This window comes from Pleurodeles waltl, chromosome 4_2 (genome assembly GCF_031143425.1).
Source record: "Pleurodeles waltl isolate 20211129_DDA chromosome 4_2, aPleWal1.hap1.20221129, whole genome shotgun sequence".
NCBI lineage: Eukaryota > Metazoa > Chordata > Amphibia > Caudata > Salamandridae > Pleurodeles > Pleurodeles waltl.
The window spans coordinates 512,595,909-512,623,143 of NC_090443.1; the positions used below are offsets into that span (position 1 = coordinate 512,595,909).

Below are 27,235 nucleotides of genomic sequence, written 5' to 3' on the forward strand. Positions count from 1 at the left end.
TAAAAGAATTGAAAAAGTTGAGGTATACAAAGAGGGCTCAATTTGACAATCTCCAACCTCAACACAGAGAAGCAATCACATCATTACAAAACAATAAGGCTATTGTGGTTAAAAAAATTAGATAAGGAGGGTAATGTAGTTAGGTTGGCAAGAGAGATCTATCAGCATGAGGGTCTAAGGCAATTACAGGATGGTAACAGCTATGCAGACTCTAAGAAAGGTGAAATGACACAAGCAAAGGTTTTTGAGACTTTGGAGGAGTGGAAAGACAAGGGTCTAATTGAATGGGAGGAACATAATTTTTTTAAATTAGAATTTCCTAAAACTCAAGCTACCTAATTTTTACCTAAATTACATAAAGATGATAGGAATCCCCCTGGAAGACCTATTGTCTCATCAATAGGTTGTTTACTTGATAAAACCTCTAAGTATGTGGATTACTTTCTGCGTCCTTTTGTTGAAGCATTGTCTTCATATATTAAGGACCCAGGGGATTTTTGAGGATTATTATTGAAGTCAACTGGAAAGAAGATTTCCTTTTGATGAGCCTGGATGTGAATAGTCTCTATCCTTGTATACCTTACAATAATGGAATTAGGGCTGTTGGACTCTTCTTGAGAGCCTGATGTGCATCATATTTATTCCATATTAAAATATTACTTGATATGATCTATATCGGTCTGACTAATAATTTCTTTCTTTTTGACAAGCCCATATATTGTCAAACACAAGGGACTGCGATGGGCACTTGTTGTGCACCAAGCTACGCAGGTCTGTACCTTGGCTGGTGGGAGGAACAGTTTGTTGGGAACATTGCTGAAATTGAAGAGCATGTGGTCCTTTGGGTTAGCTACATCAATTATATCTTTTGTAATTGGAGAGGTACTGCTGAATCGACTGAACAATTCATGGCCATTCTCAATGACAATTCCCTTAATTTAAAATTTACTGGGGAAATCCAGTTGAAGGAAATTGGATTTCTTGATGTCAAAGTACATATTGTGAATACAAAAGAGTGACTGTGCTTTATATAGAAAGAAAACGGCGGGGAACAGTCTGCTTCATGCAAAGAGTAGCCATCCGAAAAACCTAATACAAAGTATTCCTTCTGGAGAATTATTAAGAGTGAGAAGGAATTGCAGCTCTGACATAGTCTTTCATAAACAGATGAAGATTATGATAAAACAGTGAAAGGAAAGGGGCTACTCAGATAAAACTATTGAAAAAGCATTGACAAAGGTAAAGTTAGTTGAAAGAGAGGATCTATTGGTGGTCAAAAAGATTGATGCAAAGAAAAATGATGAATCTATGAGATTTATTACAACTTTCCACAACAAAGTAGGTGAAATGAAAAGGATATTTCAAAAGTTCTGTCCAGTTCTACACACAGATGAAACTCTGGCGAGTGTATTAGATAAATGTCCTAGATTCACTTTTAGACGCAGTAATTCTCTTAAAGACTCTTTGAGTCAGTGCTTACTGCCGAAAATAGACAACAGTAAACCTATTAAAGGTTTTTTTATTTGTGGGAATTGCAAGGCCTGTAAACATAGTGGTCAAGTTTCCAGGTATTCCGAAACCATTTAGGGTTGAGAAACATGTAACTTGTAATTCTGATTACAGTGTATATGCTTTACAATGCCCATGTAATACATTTTATGTGGGGAGTCCTTTTCACACAGCAAAGAAGAGAGTACTGGAACACACGAGAGCTATCATGCATGACGATAAGACATATCCAGTGGCAAGACATTTTAGGTTATATCATGAGCAGAACAGCAATAAATTGAAATTTGTAATCCAGGATAGGATTGCACCCAATGAAAGGGGAGGAAATACAAGTTTGGAATTAAGAAAGCTTGGTCTGAACTCCTTGTATCCAGTTTGATTAAATAGTGATGAGGAATTGGCAACACATTTGATAAAATGATAACATGTTGGCTGTTTCTTATAATGTTTTATGATCATGCTGTTTTGAATCTTTAATGGATTTGTAATGCTTTTAAAATATATGTTTTTATTTGCAGGTGGGGTACATTTTGACTAACGACTGACGTTGGACTATATGATTGATTTAATTTTGTGCCTTTGGACTGGAAGAGCAAATGTGCTTTGGTATCCTTTCAAATGCCTACTTGGGCGGCAAATAAGGATGGGAGTATTAGAACATTAATGAAATATGCCTCAATATAAAGGATAAAAGAAATGCAGGTTTGATTGAAAATAATATTGTTATAATTATTGACTTTGGACTAGAACAGTAAATTAGTTTTTGTTCCCTTTAAATGCCCACTTGGGTGGCTAATAATGATGGGGGTATTAGAAAATGATGGAGTATGCCTCAATGTAAAGGACAAAGAAATTAAGGTTTCGATTGATAATAATACTGTTAAAATCAACAATAGCGCATGACCGTATCTGAAAGTATTTTAAAGGGCCGAAATGTTCTTAAATTTAACAGAAAGATTTGCTGGGGAAGATGGTCCTGTGGTGGCGATAACCTCTGAGCTAAAAATGGTGTTTTATATTATGAATTAGGATTGCACTTAGTAAACCCACTGGGTAAAGATATTTGTTGAATAATTATGAAAGAATGTAGGGCAACTATTGTGGGGCATTGATAGTTAAATGTAATAGATAAGAACATGTTTTAAGATGACCAATGTTATTTCTTAAAATAGTATGAAGTCAGAGAAGTCAATCGTATATGTCGTTATGTTGCATATGGAAGCACTGTTTGATTTAAATAAGGTAGAAATGGGCATTGAATTTACTCGTGAACAAGAAAGCATAGCTTTCCGAAACGCGTTGGGTGTTACCACAACATTTAAGTGTTTATTTGCTCACAAGATGTTTGTGGCCTTGGCAGTTTCTTTCTTTTTCGGAGGATCGACGATATTGAGCGTTTACCGAGAGGAGAGGCATGGGAGTGATTGATCGGGGTTCGTGCCGACGCCAAGGCCTGCCGTGCCCTGAGCGACTTGGATTATATGGAAAATGTCACTTACCCAGTGTACATCTGTTCGTGGCATGAGACACTGCAGATTCACATGCTGTGCACTGTTCCTGCCATCTAGTGTTGGGCTCGGAGTGTTACAAGTTGTTTTTCTTCTAAGAAGTCTTTTCGAGTCACGGGACCGAGTGACTCCTCCTTTTAGGCTCCATTGCGCCTTGGCGTCGACTCCATCTTAGATTGTTTTCCCCGCAAAGGGTGAGGTAGGAGTTGGTAAAGTGAGGATACTAGAGGTGCCCATGCAATGGAGTAGGACTGTATGTACATAGTGTGTATTAAAAGAATATATATTTACATATTTACAATTTTCATGCAACTAAAAACGGCTACAGGCTCCTGGGGAGGTGGGAGGGCGCATGTGAATCTGCAGCGTCTCATGCCACGAACAGATGTACACTGGGTAAGTGACATTTTCCGTTTGATGGCATGTGTAGCTGCAGATACACATGCTGTGCATAGACTATAAAGCAGTAGTCTCCCCAAAAGCGGTGGTCAGCCTGTAGAAGTTGAAGTTGTCTGAAATATTGTTCTTAATACAGCCTGTCCTACTGTGGCTTGTTGTGTTGCTAACACATCTACACAGTAATGCTTAGTAAATGTATGAGGCGTAGACCAAGTGGCTGCCTTACAAATTTCTGTCATTGGTATATTCCCAAGAAAAGCCATTGTGGCGCCTTTCTTTCTAGTGGAATGTCCCCTTGGTGTAATGGGTAATTCTCTTTTACCTTTAAGGTAACAGGTCTGAATGCATTTAACTATCCATCTGGCAATGCCTTGTTTGGATATTGTGTTACCTGCAAGAGGTTTTTGGAAAGCTACGAACAATTGTTTTGTTTTACAAAATTGTTTCGTTCTGTCAATGTAATACATTAGTGCTTTTTTATGTCTAATGTATGCAAGGCCCTTTCAGCTACTGAGTCCGGTTGTGGAAAGAAGACTGGGAGTTCGAAGGTTTGGTTTAGATGGAATGGTGATATGACTTTTGGTAAGAATTTTGGATTTGTACGGAGAACCACTTTATGTTTATGTATTTGTATAAAGGGTTCTTGAATAGTAAATGCTTGTATTTCACTCACTCTTCGAAGTGATGTGATGGCTATTAGAAAGGCTACTTTCCAAGTTAGAAATTGGATTTGACAAGAATGCATGGGTTCTCATGGTGGGCCCATGAGTCGTGTTAATACAATATTAAGGTTCCACGAAGGTACTGATGGTGTCCTTGGGGGTATGATTCTTTTTAGTCCTTCCATAAAGGCCTTAATAACTGGGATTCTAAAAAGCGATGTTGTATGTTTAATCTGCAGATAAGCAGATATTGCAGTGAGATGGATTTTAATGGAAGAGAAAGCTAGATTAGACTTTTGTAAGTGTAGTAAATAACTTACAATGTTTTGTGTGGAGGCTTCTAGTGGCATAATTTGATTAGCCTGACAGTAGCAAACAAATCTTTTCCATTTGTTCGCATAACAATGTCTTGTTGTGGGTTTTCTCGCTTGTTTAATGACCTCCATAAATTCTTGTGAAAGGTTTAAATATCCGAATTCTAAGACTTCAGGAGCAAGATTGCTAGGTTGAGCGATGCTGAATTCGGGTGTCTGATCTGTTGTTTGTGTTGTGTCAACAGATCTGGTCTGTTTGGTAGTTTGATGTGGGGTACTATTGATAAGTCCAACAGTGTTGTGTACCACGGTTGGCGAGCCCACGTTGGTGCCATAAGTATTAGTTTGAGTTTGTTTTGACTCAGTTTGTTGACCAGATAAGGAATGAGCGGGAGAGGGGGAAAAGCGTAAGCAAATATCCCTGACCAGCTGATCCATAGAGCATTGCCCTTCGACTGAGGGTGTAGATACCTGGACGCGAAGTTTTGGCATTTTGCGTTTTCTTTTGTTGAAAATAGATCTATGTTTGGTGTCCCCCAGCGGTAGAAGTGATCCTGTAGGATCTGGGGATGTATTTCCCATTCGTGAGTTTGCTGTTACTCTCGACTGAGATTGTCGGCTAACTGATTTTGAATGCCTGGTATGTATTGTGCTATCAGGCGAATGTTGTTGTGAATTGCCCAATGCCAAATATTTTGTGCTAAGAGACACAGCTGTGATGAGTGTATCCCCCCTTGTTTGTTTAGATAATACATTGTTGTCATATTGTCTGTCTTGACAAGAATGTGTTTGTAGGCTATCAGTGGTTGAAACGCCTTTAATGCTAGAAATACCGCTAGCAGTTCCAAGTGATTTATGTTAAGTATTCTTTGTTGATTGTCCCATTGACCTTGTATGCTGTGATAGTTGAGGTGTGCTCCCCACCCAACCATGGAAGCATCTGTTGTGATAATGGCGTGAGGCACTGGGTCTTGAAAAGGCCGCCCTTTGTTTAAATTTATAGGGTTCCACCATTGAAGCGAAGAGTGTGTTTGGCGGTCTATCAACACTAGATCTTGTAGTTGACCCTGTGCTTGCGTCCATTGTTTTGCTAGGCACTGTTGTAAGGGCCGCATGTGTAGTCTTGCGTTTGGGACAATAGCTATGCATGAGGACATCATGCCTAGTAGTTTAATTACAAACCTTACCGTGTAGTGTTGGTTTGGTTGTATGCTTGATCTTACATTTTGGAACGATTTAACTCTTTGTGGGCTTGGAGTTGCAATTGCTCTTTGTGTGTTGAGTGTTGCTCCCAAGTATTGTTGTAGTTGGGATGGTTGCAGATGTGTTTTCTGGTAATTTATAGAAAACCCTAGTTTGTGTAGAGTTTCTATGACGCATTGCGTGTGAAATTGACATTGTTGTTGAGTGTTGGCTTTTATTAGACAATCGTCCAAATATGGGAATACGTGCATGTGCTGTCTCCTTATGTGAGCTGCTACGACGGCTAGGCATTTTGTAAATACTCTGGGGGCTGTTGTTATCCCGAACGGTAGCACTTTTTGAATTGATAATGTTTGCCTTGAATTACAAACCTTAGGTATTTCCTGTGAGATGGATGGATGGGTATGTGGAAATATGCATCCTTGAGATCCAGTGTTGTCATGTATTCCCCCTTTTTTAGTAAGGGAACTACGTCTTGAAGTGTTACCATGTGGAAATGATCTGATTTGATGAAGAGATTCAGTGTTCTGAGATCTAAGATAGGCCTTAACGTTTTGTCCTTTTTTGGAATAAGGAAATACAATGAGTAAACGCCTGTTCCTTTTTGGTGATTGGGTACTAGCTCTATTGCTTGTTTTTGTAGCAGTGCTTGGACCTCTATATGTAATAGGTCTAAGTGTTGTGGAGACAGTCTGTGCGGTTTTGGTGGCACATCTGGAGGGAATGTTGTGAATTCTATGCAATAACCATGTTGGATAATTGATAGGACCCATGTGTCCGTGGTAATATGTGTCCAATTGTGGTAGTATTTGGTTAGCCTCCCCCCAACTGGTGACAAGTGGTGGGGTGTTGTGACATTGAAGTCACTGCTTGCTAGGGCTTGGTTTGGCGGGCTGGAATTTCCATCTTCCTCTTGGGAATTGACCTCTATAGGAACCACGAACCCCCCCCCCTTTGGTATTGTGACTGATAGGTAGGTTTTGTTTGGGAGGTGGATGGTTCAGATGTTTGTTGCCGAAACCCCCCTCTAAATTGTGGTTTCCTAAAAGTGCCTCTGAATTGTGAGGAGTAGAGCACACCCATGGCTTTGGCCGTGTCTGTGTCTTTTTTCATCTTTTCGATGGCAGTATCGACTTCTGGCCCAAACAACTGTTGTTTGGTACCGCTTGTTGTATTTCTGGTTTGAATCCAGAACTCCGCAGCCATGCATGCCTTCGAATCGTTACAGCCGTGTTGACAGTCCGTGCTGCTGTATCTGCAGAGTCTAATGCAGACCTTATCTGATTGTTTGATATGGCCTGTACCTCTTCAACTACTTGCTGGGCACGTTTTTGGTGTTCCTTGGGCAAGTGCTGGATGATGTCTTGCATCTCGTCCCAGTGTGCCCTGTCGTGGCGTGCAAGTAGTGCTTGCGAATTTGCAATTCGCCATTGATTGGCTGCTCGTGATGCCACTCTCTTGCCCGCCGCATCAAATTTTTAACTCTCTTTGTCAGGTGGTGGGGCATCCCATGACGATTGCGAGTTCGCCCTTTTTCTTGCAGCCCCTACAACCACTGAGTCCGGTGTGAGCTGTTGCGTTATAAACACTGGGTCTGTTGGTGGTGGTTTATATTTCTTTTCGACCCTAGGCGTTATAGCTCTTCCCTTTACAGGTTCTTGGAAGACCTGTTGTGCGTGCTTAAGCATGCCCGGTAGCATTGGCAGGTTTTGATAGGATGCATGGGTGGATGCCAGAGTGTTGAAAAGGAAGTCATCCTCCACTGGTTCAGAGTGCATTGTTACGTTGTGGAACGTAGCTGCCCTGGCTAGTACTTGCGTGTATGCTGTACTGTCTTCTGGTGGTGACGGCTTGGTTGGATAACACTCTGGGCTGTTATCCGATATTGGTGGATCATATAAATCCCCTGCATCAGCATCATCTTGGATCATCCCAGTATATGTGGGTGACTGCATTTACGGTGTTCCCACTGGTGACAAGTGTGGTGAGTGCAGTGGGGATGGTTGTGGTGAGACCTGTGGTGGTGGTGACTTGTCTCTAACCACTTTGGCTTTTGGTTGGATCTCTGATTCTTGAAAAGCTAGTTTTCTTTTAGATTTGAGTGGAGGGATGGTCTGAATCTTGCCTGTATCCTTTTGGATTTGTAACCTTTGTTGCCTTTGGTCAGGTTCTTCTATATCCAAATCTTGCTCAAATCTATGCTTTTCTTTGAGTTGCATCGAAAGCCCTTGCTCCTTAGTGTATGAGGGTCGTTTCGGCTCCGAGGCCGTTTTTTTCGGTATCGAAATTCCTAGTGTAATAGTCTTTTTCGGTTCCGAGGAGCTTTTTCAGGGCTTGCTTGATTCGACCACTCGACGTCGAAATTTGTCGGTGCCGGAATCTCGACCGGAGTCGGAAGTCTTCGGCAACTCTTTGGCCTTTTTCGGTGCCGATGTTATCTGGTCACCTTCCCTTCTGTGGGTTGAGCCACGGCCTGCTGGCGGTGGCGTCCCCATGGCCTTGAGTTTTTTGGTGTGACCCTGGGTTTGGGACGGGGCAGGTTTACTCACGGTTTGTTGCACCGTCGAGGGTCGTTCACTGTCGGATTCATCCAAGTCCGTTTCTTGGATGAAGATTCTTTCTTCCTCCTCGACGTCGAGCTGTTCTTTCGGCTTCGACACCATTTGTAGTCTTCTTGCGCGTCGATCTCTCAAGGTTTTCTTCGATCGAAACGCAAGCTTCACAAGTATCCTCTCTGTGTTTGGGCGACAAACACAGGTACAGACCCGGTGCTGGTCTGTATAAGGATACTTTGCGTGACACTTAGGACAGAAACGGAAGGGGGTCCGGTCCATTAGTCTTGGATGACTGGTGTGGTCGGGCCGACCAGGCCCCGATGAAGAGTGGAAGCCCTGAAGGGCCGCTGAAGCGGTCTTGATGCCGGTGCCGATACACTAACACTAAACCAGTACCGAACAAGGACAATACCGTAGAATTTTTGATACTTAGCTAACTTTCCCGATTCGAAATGTGGAGCGAAGAGGAACACGGCCGAACCCGACGGCAGAAAGAAAACAATCTAAGATGGAGTCGACGCCCATGCGCAAGGAGGAGTCACTCGGTCCCGTGACTCGAAAAGACTTCTTTGAAGAAAAACAACTTGTGACACTCCGAGCCCAACACTAGATGGCAGGAACAGTGCACAGCATGTGTATCTGCAGCTACACATGCCATCGAACATATATATATATCAATATATATAATTGTCACCTTGAAGTGAAACATTGACACTGAGTGGATATACACAACTACACATTACATATCCCACACTGGAACCTACTTTCCATTGCTAATTTAGTGTAAACAGACTTCCAATTTAGTATGGATGTGATGGGACCTCTATGGCGCTTTACACTGAGATAAAACAGTGAGAGATTTAATAAGGCCTGTAATATGTCCAATAGAAAACTGCAAGCCAGTTGTGTCCAACATAGGTCTAGGAGGGCACACTTCATGACAGATTGTTATTACATAAACACAAGATACATTTACACCAAATGCTCTAAATGTAACTATTTCTTAATATAATGTGATGGTATGTGCAGGAATGATGTAAAGATTCGAATTGCTCTTGGAAAAATAACATTTTGTTGTTAGATCACTCTCTTTTTAAGAAGGGTTTCAGAAGGGTGCTTGTGGCAGTAGATTGTATGTCAAACAATCAAGAAACAAGTTTTGTGGAGCCAAGGTTTTGAGACCTAGCTATTGAGAACTAAAATGTTCTAAGGGTAAGTGATTATAGGTAAGTACAGATCTACTATTCTTAACTCCACATATGCATAAATGAAAATACATACATTGACAAGAAACATGGATGTGAGCTAAATATTGTTGCCCATTGCATACCCACACTTAGCTATATATACTAACATTCAATATTTAAACCTAATTATTTTGGCCTACACTATTACTATTTTTAATTCGATATTCAGATGGAAAACTAGAAAGCCCTGGCCCTAGTAGTGTAGCACAAAGGACTGTGTATTGTCTGTTTCAAAGGCATGATCACAAGTCATTCTCTGCATGCTCAAAACTGAACACATTCTTTGAAAAACAACTTGTAATACTTCCCACAGGTAAATGGAAGGAGTGAGAGCACAGTGTGTGAACTACAACACATGCTGAAGAACACATCATACAACTAAATCCTTTACCTCAACGTATCATGAGACAACCTCAGTATCCAAGGAAGGCGGCCACTCACCAGGGATGATGATGTTGTTGAAGGTCCATGTGATTATGGGTGATGGGACACCAGTGGCCTTGCAGGAGAGTCGGAGATGTTCCCCCCTGTTCAAAGCCACATCTCCAGGCAGCTCAGTGAATTTTGGGTGCACATGCACCACAAAGCTGACTGTGTGCTCAGCCTTGCCTGCTGCGTTGCTGGCAATACAAGTGTAACTCCCAGTATCTTCAGGCTACACAGAAATACACAAAAAGAAAAATACAGTGTCACAATATATGAATAAAATCTGCTCACAAGCATAAGGTTGTTCTCGATAGTCGGACTGAATTCAAAACCTCCAACAACTGTCTAGATATTAAGTTAACTCTTCACGTTAAGTGAAGGCATATTTTACTAATATATTGAAATGTAAAGCAGAAATGTAGAACTTTAAAGAACAGAGTCACCTACAATATACATCTCAGTAAGACAAACATAGCACTCAAGGTGCAGTCCTCACCTTCTCTCACTTCACAGTCTACACCACTTAACTCAGAAATATCTTCTGCCTTTCTTGGATTCTCCACAGATGTGACTCAAATCTTCATCTCCTTCAAAATCTTTCCCCACAGATCCTAGCAAATCTTGCTAGATTTGCGGCCAGCTGACACTGGATAGTCTGACATTTCATGATAAAATTTTAAAAACTAAACTTATCCACTCCTTCCATTCACTGCATCCACATCGCTGTCTCCCCGTCTCATTCCCTTTCGGAATCCACAATCACTTGGCATCTGCCAGGAAACACAATGTGCACTTTGACTCCAGATGAAATTGTCATATTTAATATCCTCCACTACAACTGTTTTCCACTTCCATCTGATTCACAAGGACATCATTCACCACACTTGTTTCAATGAAAAAATACATTGATTAGCTCAAATGTCTAGTTCTACTCAGACGTGAACACTGTGTCAGCCTCCTCATCTGACTCTCAAAACTCCTGCACACTCCTTAACAAAATGATCAACATTTACACTTTTCGCCCTATCTCAACTGAGCACCCCCACGGAGTTCTGCCAAAAACAGATGGGCTGCCTCTCAGCTCAACGCAAGGCTGTGAATGAGTTTCCTGCACTGGTCTTCAAAGAAACTTGTTTTCGACAGCTAGAACTTTGGCAAAATCAAAACCCTCTGCACTTGGCTCACAACTTGGCAAAAAAGATAGCCAGTAAGACAGCGTTGTTGGTTAATGTATCTGCTTCAGAGTGCACATGAGCACAGACAAATCATCCAGAATTCACATTAATTGACCTGCAATCACAGAGATACTAAGGTAGAGGACCACTGGACACTTACACGATCACCCAGTTCCCCATCCAAATGGAGGGTTTTCAGCAACACCAGTGGAGCTGGGGCAATTTATCATTGTAGTGACATGCAGCCTTGCGTTTTTAAGGCTACATACAATACATGCCTTGATGTATGCTAACATACATGGTCACTGTTTGTCCATTGGATGCGCTGAAATGTGTGATGGAAACATAGGGCAAGGAAACATGCCCACTTATTTTCTAACAAGAGCTGTTTGAAATGCATAAACTAATAGTTTGATAGACATGTTTACAGCTGTTGATGTAACCAGCTGGAGATGGAAACATTTCCATTCTCTGAAGCTCTTTAATAGACACAGCAGCTCAAATATGGCAGCGAGGATATTTGACATGGCAAGTCCTGTCTTGAAGGAAGATTTGATATTACGGCAGTAGGCTCTCCTCTACGTTCTACAGTTTGATCAAGGGTATTCTCTCTGGGAAAACAGGAGCTGAGTACATACTGACTTCCCTGTGTTCCATGGAACACTATGCATAAGAAGGGTATATAAATTACCAGTGTTTGGGTCATGGTTGGTCACATGAACCGTTTGCTTGAGCAATGCTGAACTACGGAGTTCAAAGTTCAGGCCTTATGGCACAATAAGTAAAGCTTGACTAATGTAACTACGCTCTTAGGCAGCTATCTGAAAATTAGGTAGGGATTAGGATGACTAATTAGGGATGTGTGATGACATATCACTGTGGTGGCTCTAACCTTTTCCCTAAAGTATATACTGCTTGCTAAGCTGTTATTCTTTTCAGTGTGTAGATGAATAGTGCAAAATACATGCATTTATTTATTTTAAGTTATTGTAGAGTGCACAGCTGCCTCAACTAGGGCATTCTAGCGCTGAAAAGTTCAACTGGAAGGGAGCAAATTGAGAGCCAATTTATTCTGAAATTACAATGGTTTCAGTTGCTTCCTGAAAGTGGATTTAAAGTGGCTAAGGCAAATGTAAAGAGGCAGATTGTTCCAGAGGTTTGGTGCAAGATAGCTGAATGAACGACCACCATGTCTAATCAGCTTGATGTGCGGGACACATGCAAGGAGATCTGATGAGTGAAGAGTACGGGTATGAAGAAAGGATTGTAATAGCGGACTTAGAGATAAGGGGCCTTTTTACAGCCTGTTCTATAGAAAAGATGATGCTCTTTGCAACAGGAAGCCAATGAATATCCCTGAGTTGGGCTGAAATGGGTTGATGGAGAGGAATGTGAAGTAAGAGTTGTGCTGCAGTATTTTGGATGACTTGATTACTGTCTACATAAAGAGAATTAATACAGTTCAGATAGGAAGTAATTAGTGCTTGAATGAAGGCTTTGCAGGTGTTCACATGTAACAGAGAAAGGATTTTTCTGAAGCAAGTGGCAGCAACATTCATAATTTAACCCATTTCCCAGATTTTGCACTGCCACTTTGGGAGCAGGTGGTTGTGCAATTTAATTGCAGAATTTGGAGATCATAATGCAGGCTGGTTTTCCAAAGACTGCGTCTTGTTTTGTCTCTGCTGAATTTCAAACAACTGATACACATAAATTTAGCAACGCAGACATACAGGTTTGAAATCATCTTGGGGTAGAATTTGCACTGTAGGAGAAAGATACAATAAGTAGTGCGTCATCAGCACATGAAAAGACTGACAAATCAAAGAAATTAATAGAGGCAGCAAGTGTTAAAAGATACACATTAAATAAAGTTGGGCTTAGGGACGATCCCCGAGGAAACACACAGAGTAGTATGTAAGAAGTGGAGTAAAAATATAATAATATATAATAAACTAATACATAGTATAAAAACAAATTTTGGGAATTGGAAGGGAAGGGGTCGAACATAGAACCTGCAGAAAAGAGATTCTCTGACAGGATTTGTGCAATTCATAAAACTCTGATCTACATGAGCCTACATGTGCATAACTCAGTGGGTAAGTGTTAAACTACCTGCCAGTTTTGTTTTTACTTTGAAAAGGTTAGAGTGTCCTTTTGGGGCTAGGAAATATACCAGGAGTGACCTCAATAATGTAGGAGTAACACCATTATAGGAGGTCTGTCCAGTTAAAGTGTTTTTGAGTTATTTTCCTACAGCTTTAATGATCCATGCACTTCACATGTAGAGGTTGTTGTGAATCAACACAAGGCCATAACTAAGGAGCCATTGCTGTTGTTCCACGATATATTTATTGGCTTGTAAAATATGTAACATGTGCAACCCACGTGTAGTGAACATTAGGAATGTACTATAAAATACCGTAAAGCGAGAAGTCAAGAGAGGAAGCTAAGAAAAAGCAAATTAGCAGAGATTATCATTTTAAGAAGTACTTAACTTTGAAGAGGCTGAGGAGGAAGATGAAGTGGGAAGGAAGTCTAATATACAGCTTGTAGAGTGATCACCTCAGAGCAGTGGTCTCCTCTTCTCATCAATAACAAATAGTGGACATTTAGTCCAAGATAGAGGAACTTTCATTATTCTCTTGCACTGGGAGAGTCATGAGTGGAGGTAAATGAGTGGCAGCCAAGTTGGCCAGACAACTATGAATGTGACACAGGATTCTGAATCTGATACTGTCTCAGGGTTTTCTTGGTACTGAGGTAGCTTGTTTAATGTTTGCATTTGTTTTCAAGGTTTACATTAAATTTTCTTATACATATTTTTACAGGTAAATATGCATGTTACTTTGAAATTACACCCCGGAAAACAGCTTTGCCTTGTTACTCAACAATGCCAGGAAGAAGCTCTGAATTAAAATGTATGCGCTGTTCATTCAAGAATTCTACTTCACATCCACAAATGAAAGATGAATGTTGGAAGAATATTAGAACAAAGTGATGACATTTTCTAACCAATCAATCGGTCAATAGACTATTTTTTGCGGTAAAAACACAGCCATAAAAGCACAATGCAAATGTTAAGACAACATTGTAAAAGACAGTTCAAAGTCTCAAACAGTCAGCAAATGAATAAATACATGATAAAACAATCAAGATAAAACAATGCAGGAAGTACCACCAACACGCAGCTTCAGGCTTTTAAAAGACCACTGATTTTCTCTTGGCCGGGGCACACTTTAAAAATTAACAAATGCTATAACAGAGTGTGGGGGAGTTCAGTGATTGCTAATGCACCACACCCTCAGCACTTCTAATACCACAAGTTATAATTAGTGAGACCAGAAACCTTTTGGAGTAGTCCTTGCAATACATACAAAAGAAAGTAAAATGGAGCAGATTCTGGGGTAAGCACTCATTAAAGGGCAGATTAACACACTTGTAAGATCAAACTGACCCAGCGGAAAGGTTAAATGCCTCCTCATGATACCAAACTTAAATCTACTTAACAGGACTCTGTCCAGGTAGTATTCATCCAAAACAGGTATGGTTACCTACTTGGGGGTGGTTTGCAGGTTAACATACTCCATAACAGAAATTTCAGATGATTCACATTCCTCTCTATGCAGTCTACTCCTATTTATAAACGCTCTCCTGACCCAAGTTAGGTCAAACTTAGATATGCTAGAGAAGAAGAAAAGAGTTCAGATCTCCCCAACGCAGACATTTCCTGTGTAATGTATGACAGCCAGGGAATGGTTAGGCTTCTATCACAAGCAAGTCAATCACCTTCCTGTTTAAACTTGCGTGAGGATTCGTCCAAATAGCACATCAAAGCAACAATGGGGCAAATGTAATGACATATTCAACAAACCTAACAAACAAACCTAACACCAAACTCAGGCAGACAATGTATGTGGCACAGAGCAGAAAAAACACCCTAGAGATGGTGTAAGACCCTGTTGTCTTCGGTCTGGAGGGTGGAACTGTTAGAATAGCCCCAAATAACAGCCCCATAAGTAACCTCCACATACCTCTACATACTCCCAGCAAGGGGGGATTGGGTTTTCTGCCAAAGAGAGATGCTAGGCTATAAATATAGCCAGCAGCACTGGCAATCCTTTGGGTGGATTTATATACTTACATCATCCCCAGTTACTCTTGGCATCAAGGACCACCCACAGGTGGGAAAAATCCTGTGTGGAGGCAACCTGGTGGCCTTGGAGATATATACTCTTTGGTTTCATAGATTTAAGCCCACAGAGCATGGTGTAGGTTTTTCGAATGGTTTGAGGTTAGACCCAGATACCCCATGAAACTGACCAATTTCTGAAAAAGGATGTTTAGACTCTTGTGTGTTCTCCCCATTAGGACAGCGTCATATGCGTAAAGTAATGCAGAGACTTTTGTTCTGTCCACCATCAGAATATCCGCAGCACAGGTAGACAAGGCCACTGTCATGCAACAAAAAGAGGATCGGGCCAACACACCCCTGGTGGATGTCCTTCCCCAAAGGAAAGCTGGAGATGTGTTTACCTGCAGGACCATACCTAACCGATGTTGATAAGTCAAAATGTAAGGCTTGCAAAAACTTAACGAGCCCTGGATCCACCCCTAGATCACTCAGCAAGGCCCAGAGCTTAGATCTAACCACACTGTCGAAGATGGTGGACAGGTCCATGAAGGCCATTAAAGCAATAGCAGAGTAATGCGGCCCACATATCTGGAGTGGATTTATATATGCCCATATGGACCCCAGCCAGTCCAGGAGCCTTATTTGAAGCAGACTAAATAATGGCTTCCCGAACCTCTTTCAGGATGAATTTCATGGCAAATGAGTAAACCACCTCAGGCTCCGGGATGTCCTGTAGTTTATCAGAGCAGTAAAGCGCACTGAAGTGGCTCACCTAGACCTCTGGACTAATGGTGGTGATTACTGAAATGTCGGTGGACCCCCAAGCCACCTATGTCCTTAGCCACACTCCAGAAAGTTGTGGAGTTCCTCTGCCTGCAAGACTGGGCCAGCCACCCCAATACTCCATTTCAACCTCCTTGCGCCTACTGATCTTCTAGATGTTTTTGGAATTCTCCTTTAGGGCACTATTTAGGTTCCGGGAGGCCTTTCTACAGGAGGAGTCAAATCACTTTTCCCCTGTGGCCGCCCTAGTTGGCTTCATAAGAAGGATACTGATGACTGACCCCAATTGGACAAAGATGTTAGCAGTGGACCATGAGTCAATCAGATAGGTTAGGCAGTTGAACAACACGTCAAGACAGTTACTGCACAAAATCTTCAACACAGTACCTAGGTTAGCATTCCTCCATACTAGGCAAATCCCTTGAGACTTTTCATTTATGGGTGAAAAGGGAATGCCACTTGCCCTACTTGCCCCTTTGGGGATACTAAGGCCCAGCCATAGAGGGTTGTGTTCCATTAGAGCTATAACACTGGTGCCCCCACAAGTGACCCATCTCATGAGTCACCTGGATCCAAAGATGTAATCGATGAATGACCCATATTCCCCCCTAGCATAGGTAGAATTCATATTATGGGCTGGATCAATAGCATCCCAAGCATTAATGAGATCAAACATGTTAACAACGTTCAAAAGAGCCCTGGCTTTCAGATCCCCCTGCTGGGAAACACCCCTTGCACAGGCTTTTTCCAGGATGGGTCCAAGTTTGATGTTAAAGTCACTGAGGATTACAATATGGAGTCCTGAGTTCAAATGGACCAAATAAGAGTTAAGCCCCAGAATAAGGTTTGACAGGTTTAAAATATTAGGACATGCCTCTGAACCAAAAAGCCCAATATAAAAGTAAATGATGACAAGGTGAGTACCGTTTGATCAGGATAGCAATTGTGCTGGGACAGCAGGACTCTCGTAGTATAGAGGGCAAATTTTACACTCCAAGGTGACTCATAAGTTGCCGGGACAATGTAGGGAGCATACCCATCCTCACATACAAGATCCGTAACCCACGTTTCCTTCAAAAATATGTCATGGCCGAAGATGAGTGCAGCCCAGTTATCATCATGCTGTTTGCTACCTAAACTGGCAATATTCCAGAAGAGTATTTTGATCTGATGAGTGGTATCCACCGGACAAATCATACAAAAATAGTTTCCTTGGTTATGTTTTTTGCATGATACCTTTTTGGTGTGTTTTCTGTTGCTCAAGTGAGTTGCCAAAGGCCAGTCTGGCCTTTAAACTAATTGGGTAAATGCCCGGTTGGCAGTCTGCATCTAAACTTCCAGGGCTGGTTCACTGCTGATCTAGGGCTGTGTTACAGCCTGTGATTAACACACCAGTCTCCACTACAAACTAAGGGAAGGCAATACAATTCATTAATGCGTAAAAACAATAATATCCCTACAACCAAACTGTTTTGGCACATACCCTGCGCTGCAGTGTCTTCTACAGTCACCTATTTACAAAAGTGGGACAGAATCCTTTTCACTATGCTGGACCATTTTCTTGTCTTTGTGTTCACAGTGGTTTATTTGGAGAGAAGTATGTTTTGAGTTAAGAACTGGGCAACAGCTGTAAATTGCCTACGCTGGGGGTATCCCTGGAGCTAACAGATGTAATTACTGAAATGTCAGATCATACCTTTTTTCTTCTTCATTTATCGCAACCATGGAACACCTTGAAGGATATATCTGTGTATATCAGGCACACAACCAGTAGACACAGTGCATGCTCTGAGACTTTATCCTTAAGCCACAGGTCTAGAGGGACCATCGAAGACGAAACCTACCACAGCATTGTCCAGGTTTAAATCCCCATACTGCATGACTGAGTACTTCCGGAGAGCATCTTGGAGAGGTCTGAGGTCTTTCTGCCAGGCTATATCGGGCGTTGGACTTCCATCCGCTGTGCAGGGCAGGATAGCTTGGGAGCCTTGCACCACAGAGTAGTCTTTCGTTGCCGTGCTGATTGTTGGTGGGACTGTTCAAAGTACAAAGAGACTGAGATTCAGTTATGAATTTCCATATCATCCGGCTCTATGACAGAAAGAATACCTTCTAAAGGAAAGCCTAGGCCTAGGAAAGAATCACAGTTCTATTGCTCATTTTTGGAGCTTTTAAATTATACCTGAAGAACAGACGACGTTATATTGATTATGAGATCATGCACCAATCCAGGAATCCCTGTCATCTTCACTCCTTCCTCAGGTACTCATCAACAGAAAAAGGGATTGGGGAGCATTAGTTAGGAGAGATCTTCACTCCATGGAGCATGCACATTAGCCACAAAATACCTCGAATGGGGGCAATATTGCTCTTAAGGAGTCCATATTGCTTCATTAGAGAAAGAAGACTTTTGTCAACTCTAAAGCACAGGAATTGGGGGTCTTGAAACCTTTATCTGGCACAGCACAAAATTGCGCAGAATGCTTAGCTGGTATAGTGCTTTAGTTAAATTTCCCAAAGATGTCCGATGACATTTTACAGCATAACAAGAAGTTAACAAAGCACAATGAAAGAAAACAAAAAAAAAGGCTTCTATTGGTCCCAAATGGCAAAGAAATGACACAGACATATACCCAAATGTCCAGGATAGATTTCCAGAGAGGGGTTTTAATTTCCTCGACTAAAATAACCCTAATTTTGTTGGCACTCAGGGTAAGAAGAACGCTGCAATGCAAAATGTGTTGACTCGGGAAGGTTATAAGCATCCGGGCCCAATTAACAAAAAACAATAGCAAATCTGTACCTGTAGTAATACTACTATTAGCAGATGCAGACTTATTGCTCTATGTTACTCACATGCATGCTAGAAGGAAGCATGTAAAGCTGCACCAGTCACAAATTACTATCCTTTTGTGGATTCCTCAGAGACATAAATGGAGCCATTTTTTGCCGAAACTATAGTTTATGGTCACAAATGTAATTGTGAATCGGTCCTGCTAGTGTCCTACAAAGTAGAACCCTACCCTATGCCTTTGTTTAGAAATGATGGCCACTGTTTGTACGCTGTATGCTAATATGCAAACCCAGTTTTGGATAAACAGTTTCTAGTAACAACAGGGAGCAGAAAAAATACATTAAAACAACTTATCATGTAACTTATCATGTTTTGAATTAACAGAACGTGTGTGCCACTGCTGTAACTGAGAGGTTACATTGGCATTTTTGGGGGACTTGTAAGTTGATTTTCACACAGGAATTTGCAAATTAAAAAGATATCAAAACAGTGAAAAAACAGATAATGTCACTGGTATAGTAAGAGTACGATGATGCTAATTCAATATATGAAAAAAGCGCCATTCTATCTGCAGTATTGTGGTAAAAGGCAGTCGCACAGGGAGCCTCACACCATTGGGCCATGGTGTCCCTGCTGCACTACTGATTGCTACGCCCCTGGATAATGCTCTGCTTTTACAAAACAACTTGAGTTGAACTTTATGTGTGGGCTAGAGGAAACCGAAGAAATAATAGCTTAGCAGAACTCTTATACCCCGGTTCAGAGTTTGTCAGAATCCAGGTACTTTAATCGCACCAGATGCATAACTATACCTTGGAGTGTGGTTCTTATCGCGTGCGAACGTGCAGATTATGGTGATTACTGCAACAAAATTCATATGGCACAGTAAATGGCATATACTTTTCCGCTGTGGGTGAGATATTTACTTCACCGGACAATTAGCGGATGCAGTAAATTCCACCCAACTTGTAATTCTGACCCTTAAGCAAACGGGTTTATGCAAGGTTCGAAAAAACACCAACCTACTTGTAATCGGAGCTCTAGACATGAATTAGAACCTACCCTCGGTCATTTAATTGAACTAAATCTCACTGCCCCTCACAGATTTGAAAATATGTATAGGAGTAGCAATCAGGTTCATTGCAGAGCATGACCAGGCCACTGAACATATGACATGAAAACTAAGGGCCTCATTTATGAGGCTCTAGCGTCACACTGCGCCAGCAGATTGTTATTTTTTTAACGTTCTGGTGGCGCAATGTGCCGGCCCATATTTACAAAGCCAAGCAAAGCCACCTTGCAAGGCTTTTCATGGCCTTGTAAATATGGACCCCTCTCACACAACACTGCGTGAAAGGGGCATTCCATGGGTGTTCCCATACAACACCCCTGGAATCCCACGGAATCTGACGCATTCCCAGGTTTACAAGTCTGGGAAGACAGGGGTTGCGCTAAAGCTGTGCAAGGGGGAGAAATAACATTATTTCTCCCTGTTTTTTCCTCTTTCAATGTGTGCTGCATTCTACAGCACACATTAAAAGAGGAAAACGTCATTAATGATTGTTTATGAGCAGTATGGTGTCTTTTCCTGCACAAAGACAATCATCCCTGTAACACAGGCACCCTTGCTCCATGGTGCAAGAGTGCCTTCGTTGGCGCATGGCAGCCCATGGTGCGCCAGCACAGGGGCCCTTTTCTTTTGCCCTGTGCCAAAACCTCCTAAATGAGGCTCTAAGTGAGACCAGTCTAGATCTCCGAAGAGCTGCTCTGCCATCTGATGCAACTTTCCCAGAATTCCTTTCTTTGAAAGGTCTTGGACCTTCAATACTGACGTGTTCTCAGAACTACTAATCTGTAGTCTCCACTCAAACCAGTTTACCATGGACAATGAGCTCCATACTGGAGCTGCTTGATCCCACGAGGTTGACGGCAGTGCAGGTATATCGACCGGCATCATCAGGCTGAATGAACGCCAACTGGAGCGACCCAGAGCTGAGAATCCTGTGGCGCACTGACTCGATGAGTTGTTGCCCATCCTTACGCCAGGTAATGTCAGGAGTTGGGTAACCTTCCGCCTCACACACAAGAGCAACAGACTTGTCCACGATGGTGGTGTACTCCTTAGGATGCGCGCTGATGACAGGAGGCACTGCAAAAGAATAGTGAAAAACAAACACTCTTTTAAGGGGGTTTTGTCTGCCATATGTACTGACTTGCAGAACTCAACAAATGTCGATGAACAGCTTGTATACAAAAACAGAATCATGTGTGTACTGAAATCTCTTCCTGTAGTCAGGTGTCTTCAGTCGTCCTACTTGGTAGGCCGTCAATGGATTTCCATAGTCTGGAAACCTAACCAGAGAAGACAAGCCGCTGACGCTGTTAGAGGCTACCAACTGGTGATATAACCAAATTAGTTGTGAGCAGAGTGGAGTAGACCGGAACAAATGTGATGCTTTAAATTTACAACAGGCAAAATTGGACCACGTGATGATAGGCCTTCGGAACTGACTGTATACGTGGAGAACATTTAATAGGGTCCAATAGTAAATGAATAACAAAAGAAGATCAGTTCAGGATTATTTTAATGTCCTTTTGGCACGTTTGAGTTTCAGAAAGCTCAAGAGAGGCTGCAAAAGAGAAGGATCGACTTTTTTGAGTAGTCGGAGTTGCGCAATAAGAAGACTATCTCTATGGCGTCAATGCGGCAAAAATCCTGCACGGAAACGTTAGATGGCGCTATTGTCCCATCTGTAAAAAGTCACCCGTTTTAATTTACTTTCGATTTACTTCGCAGCACCATCAAAGCACAAATGCACTTATATCCACAAACTGGGGCAGCAATGCTCTAAGTTGAACATCTTAAAACAAATGTAGTTTTCGGAGCGGAGATGAAAGATTGGAGCCACTGAAACTAATATGCGGGTAAAACGGTCTGTGTCTACAGTCCCTGGACTGCGTGACTGCCTCACACATAAACCTGGGTTACTTATAAAGTCTGCTGATGCTTGCAGTCGTTGCTCTATCTCTCAAAAAAGCTTCATCTTTTTTGTTTTTAATTAATGAAGATAGCGAGGTGATACGACTGCACCGAGGAGTGTTAAGGATGCGCCGCTCGCCACTACTCGTGAATTTCTGTGTTTTTGAGGTTTTTCGCCGTATGAATATCAATGCACTTTTTTTTAAAGAGAATTGCAATGTTTTTTTGGAGTAACATGTCATTTCACTTCTGACTAATGAAACATAACATACGTTTAACAATATTATTCCATGAGTTTCAGCTTCTTCTAAGGATTTAGGCCCTCATTACGAGTGTGGTGGTCTCAAGACCGCCACACAAACGGTGGCGGTTGGACGTCACAGACAGGGTAGTCTGTTTGCCCTATTCTGACTGACCGCTGCCACCGCCAGGTTGCTCCCTGTCGACAGCCTGGCGGTCTCGGCGGTCGCAATCCGCCAGGGCAGGGCTGCAAGCAGCAATACCCTGGGGATTACGAGTCCCGTTTCCGCCAGGCTTTGCATGGCGGTCTCACGCCATGCAAAGGCTGGCAGAAAGGGGACGTCAGTGAGCCCCTGCACTGCCCATGCACTTGGCATGGGCAGTGCAGGGGCCCCCATAGACAGCCTTGCTGCGCATTTCACTGCCAAAATTACAGGCAGTGAAATGCGCAATGGGTGCTGTCGAACCCGACGCACCACAACATTGCTTCCGGCTCGATTACGAGCCGGCGTCAATGTTGTGGTAAGTTTTTTCCGCTGGACCAGCAGGCGGAAAAGCTGTTTTCTCCCGCTGACCCAGCAGAAAACTCCTAATAGGGTGGGCAGCAATCCGCCAGCACTGGCGGTATGCTGGCTGCAGCGGCTTCAGCAGTCTTTTAAAAAGACTGCCGAAGTCATAATGAGGGCCTTAGAATGCTTAGGACTCCTGCACATGTCATCTGCACAGGTTGTGGCCTTCATCAATGTCCTATTCCTAGTCTTGTACTCAGCCTTTGGCCAACAGAAGCAGCCTCCGGCAGCAGGACCTGGCAAATGTGCCTGGCTCAGTGCTCCTGGAAGCAAGTGGGAGCATAGCATGTCTGAGCCACCATGTCCAAAGATTCTATGCGGTCTTGGAGCAGGGTCAGGCCCTTCACCCAGGCTCCGCGCCAACAAATTGAGATTGGACTAATTGAACTTACAAAATTAGTGAGTTCCAATTAGCATTGAGCATTAGCACTTCCAGTGGCTCCACGTACTATCTAAACAGAGTAGGAGACCGAATGCACTCTGTGGATCACCCATGGTGGGAGAAGTGGGCAATGAGGAGGAAGGGGCAATCTTAACTACCCTGAGGACGGTAGCTCAGGAAAGATGCAAACAAGCTCTGCAACACACCTGTGAGCACCACTGTAGTTTCCTGTAGGTTGTTAGATCTCATTAAAATAAAAATAAATTTAATTAATTAATCATATTTGTTAAATCTAGGCCTAACCAAAAGCTGCATTTAAACGTGTACTTTCCTTTCTAAACATTGCAGGACCCTTATTTGCTTTAATTTCTTGCTTGATTTGCTAACGTTAACAAATTGAAACAAACTTCAATTTCAGCTGAAATGTTTATATCTTAACTTTTGCGTAGCCTTTGCGTGACATAAACCTCCTATGGTAACAAAGAAAGCTATATTATTTTGTTCTTTTTGACTGTTTGACCTGCTTTGCGTTTTTAAAACTTGCTAAACTAATCTAAAAACTTGCTTCTTTATGAAGAGGCTCTAATGTGGAGATGTATGAGAACTAGTATGACATAGGTTTATTTATGCACAATATTTGCATAAGTGTCTTTTCTTTCAGAGATCAAGACAAGTGAGAAATGTCCTTAATATTGCAGATTGTGTAGGAATGTTACTAAATGTATCTTGAAGTAGTACTGTCTTGGGAGTTACCATCTCTTTGGAAGCTGACCTCGTCGTATGATTTCTGTCACTTCTGATTGGCTGTTTAATATCCTGAATGAAACACATTTTTTTAATTGAATATTTTACATTTAAAAGTGACCCAGGGAAAGAAGAGATAGCAATAGTAGGCACAAGCAATAGCAGCAGCAGCGGAAGCAATTACTGCATGCACAAGCTCTTAGCTCTCATACTCTCAGATTCAGATTCATTTTCTTTGCAAGGCTCAGACAGACTTTGCTCTCTGCCCAAACTATCCGCTATAAGAGTTTGTTACAGTAGTTTTCATGAGTACTGATAGCTTTGTTGGCTAGACTGCCTCTTGAAATTGTGTTCCTTTTGTTATTTCTGACTAAAATGATTTACTTCCACTGACTTAGAATACTAGAACAGGGATAGATTGTAGGACACCCTTAAATCAATGTTCTGTAAACCTTAATAGAAAAATAAAGAAAGGTTTTAAGTGTTATGATAAATAAACTTTAAAATCTAACTAAAAACTCTCATTATCAACTCCTGAGGAATATTTTATGTATTTGTTATTGTAAATTGCAGCTTTTAATGTTCAGCCCATACCAAAGTTCCCCTCCTAGGTGTCTAAGAGTTGCAGAGTATTTTATAAATTACGATTCTCCGTGCTCCCAAAAATTTGGCAGCAGAGGTAATGTTAGTATGCAAGTGAAATAAGCTGCAATAATTAAAAAGTGCCCAAATTTAGATAAAAACCTGAGTGCCCAGAACTCGACTGATGAGGTGCAATTTCTGAAGTGGTTGCAGATTGCGGTTGAAGAACTTGTAAAATCGAGAGGTGTGAGTATTTATAGGGTGATGAGCCAAAATTGTGCATACTATGATTGTGATTTGTTTTCAAAATGTTTTATGATGTTTTGATTTACAATTGCTATGGTCTATGTTTCATGTGCTCTGTAAAATAGATAAAGAGGTTATCGGACTAAGAAGTATTCTAAGATCCCGGTATAGAGATAAAGATATTGATTAAAATAAGGTATTCTTGTCTGCTATGAGAAGTGTAAGTAGTGAGACTTTGTCAACTTTTCACACAGATAGGAACATAATAATCAGTTGTGATTGTATTCATTTTAATTAGTGCTTGTGGAAGCTGATGCACAAAGGTGATGTCACACTGATTAGGTGGTTTCCCCCAGATCGAGAACTCCCCATTGTGAGTGATAAAATTATTTTTCGATTGGGAATCGGAAGGTGTAATGCCTAGTTCCAATTGTTGATTTATGCTATCGGGTTTCTTTAGAAGAAACAAAGATTGATGTCCTTATATGTTGCTTAGTTATTAGATTTGTCTTTTGTTCATTGGAGAAGAAAGTTGTAAAGGAGGGTGAACTGCTACAAGGAGTGAGTTGTTGCATCATATTGTGTTGCACTGGTATTGGCTGCTTGGTGTAACACTGTAATTGGTTGAATTTTGGCACAATTTGCAAAGTCATTGACTGAACTACTAAGCTGCACTGTGATTTGATAAAAAAGGGTTCTGTGTTTTGATGTGTACAGAACAATTTCAAAACAGTTGAGATGCTGTAATTTTGGTTATTGAATTGCTAAATTTGAAATCCTCCACATTTTCAAAGCTTTGAGGAGTCTAATTTGAGGTGATTTAATGGTTTCAGTTAGGGAGGGTGAGGAAGCACCACCTGAGGATACGGCAACATATCATATGATGATGGAAGAAAGGTTATATACATATGTTTGGTTTCGTCTATCCTGGAAGATCACTGAAAAAGAAGGGTCATTGAGTTTTCTTAGATGGGGCACATTTAATTTAGGAATTATTGACAGATTACAAGAAGTTTTCCATGAAATAAAGCCACCTCTTATTTGAAGGACTGAATGCATGGGAGAAGATGCCATGACGGCATGAGTTAGGGATAGAGAAAGATTTCAAAAACGAACTGACAGAGCAATGACAAATTATGCAGATGCAGTTTGGGATGAACAAGCACAGGTATGGAAAAAAGGTGTAGTGGAAGATGCTAGATTATACTCCTGTACTTACAAAGGGAGAAACAACAAGGGCTGAAGAATCTGAAAAGCCTGTAAGGAAAAAGATTAAAGGAGATCAAGAAGAAAATCAGAAACAAAATTTGATTCAGATCCTGATACGGATGATGATCTATTAGATGAACTCTTGGCTACGCGTCCACCACCATATGTGAGTCTATGTCAAATAATGGAGCTCAGTTAGTGAATGAAATGAACATAGATACAGTTCCAACAGATCCAGGTCTTTCAGAGATTACTAATCCGATGCAAGCAGTACAACCTGTAAATATGCAACCTCTATTGACTCAGCCGATTGTACCAAAGACAGTAATAACTCAATCGATTGTTGTACAGGCTGTTATTACACAGTCTGTAACTCAGCAAGCAATTGCGGGTGCTCCAGTTCCAATGAGTACAGCTCAAACGGTAACATGAACAGATGCTCCAGTTACTGCGGTTACAACTCCAGCACAGGTTACTAAATGATTACACCACATGCAGTGCCTGAACAGATTATTCATGCTCCAGCTACAGTGGTTCAGGAAACAGCTGAGGGTACACCAGTAAATGGGTTTATCTCAACATCACTAAATTCACAGACTGCATTATGGACATCATTAGGGGTGTGCAGTAAACTCCGCTACGCTGGAGGAGTTTTGCCTCTCCAAGCTCCACTTGGAGCATAGAGTACAGCAAAACCTCCACCACCCTCTGCTTGGCTGAACTTACTGGAGCCCAAATGCATTTTAGGAATGTCTAAATCACATTGTTTCAGTATAAACTAAAGAGTCAAGCAGTGCACACAGTCTACCCCCTCTATAACCCATATATTCCCATATCAACTCATGTTCCTTATCCAAAATAGTGTAGTGGTCCCATGCCTGCTAGGACTTGATCCAAGCTACAGGTGTATGATAGATCAGAGAAAATGGACTGTAGGATCCTCTACTTGTTAACGCTATGTTTTGCTTCAATGTCTATAAAACTCTATGTTTTCAGCAAATATTGCTCTTCATCATCTCTCCCTCAATCTAACAAAAGTGAACCCTGTTGCCTCCAATGCAGAGGTGGAGCTTGGACTGTAGTTCCTTTCCTGGAGTGATGTCATGCCCTGCCCTCCTCCCGATCTTCGCCACAGCTTCAGAGCCTAATGGGCATATTTAAGAAAAGTGGCGCTGCACTGTGTGTAGTGCCACTTTTCTTGCACCCTTTACCGCCCCCCTACCACCACCATGTGTGCATCATATTTAAAGTACGGCGCACCATAGCACAGGGTAGGGGGCAATAGCATCATTTTTGATGATGCTAATATTGGTGCTACTCCTGCAGAGTACTTGGGGGTCCATTATAAATAATGGAAGCCTCTTTTAACATATGCTCTGAGCAGGCGTTAAAAGTGCTGTAAAAAATGATGGAAGGAAATCTGTTACATTTCCTTGCACCATTTTTCGGCCCCCATAATGGGGGGGAGGACCCCTTTGCACACATTATACCTGGTCCAGGCAAAATGTAGTGCAAAGGGTTACAAAGTGGCACAATGCATGCTTTGCCCTACTTTGTAGATATGGCCTGAGGA

At 41.7% G+C, this 27,235-nt stretch overlaps 1 protein-coding gene across 1 annotated transcript in view; it reads right to left on the reverse strand.

Moving 5' to 3' along the window:
- Nucleotides 1-27,235, reverse strand: part of HMCN1 (hemicentin 1) — a 1,093,576-nt gene that overhangs the window by 160,523 nt on the left and 905,818 nt on the right. The window contains exons 81-83 of the mRNA XM_069232006.1: nucleotides 20,590-20,859; nucleotides 17,761-17,951; nucleotides 9,839-10,052 (exon numbers count right to left, since the gene is read on the reverse strand). Coding sequence (XP_069088107.1) covers nucleotides 9,839-10,052; nucleotides 17,761-17,951; nucleotides 20,590-20,859 — 675 coding nt within the window. The remainder of the gene's footprint in view (nucleotides 1-9,838; nucleotides 10,053-17,760; nucleotides 17,952-20,589; nucleotides 20,860-27,235) is intronic.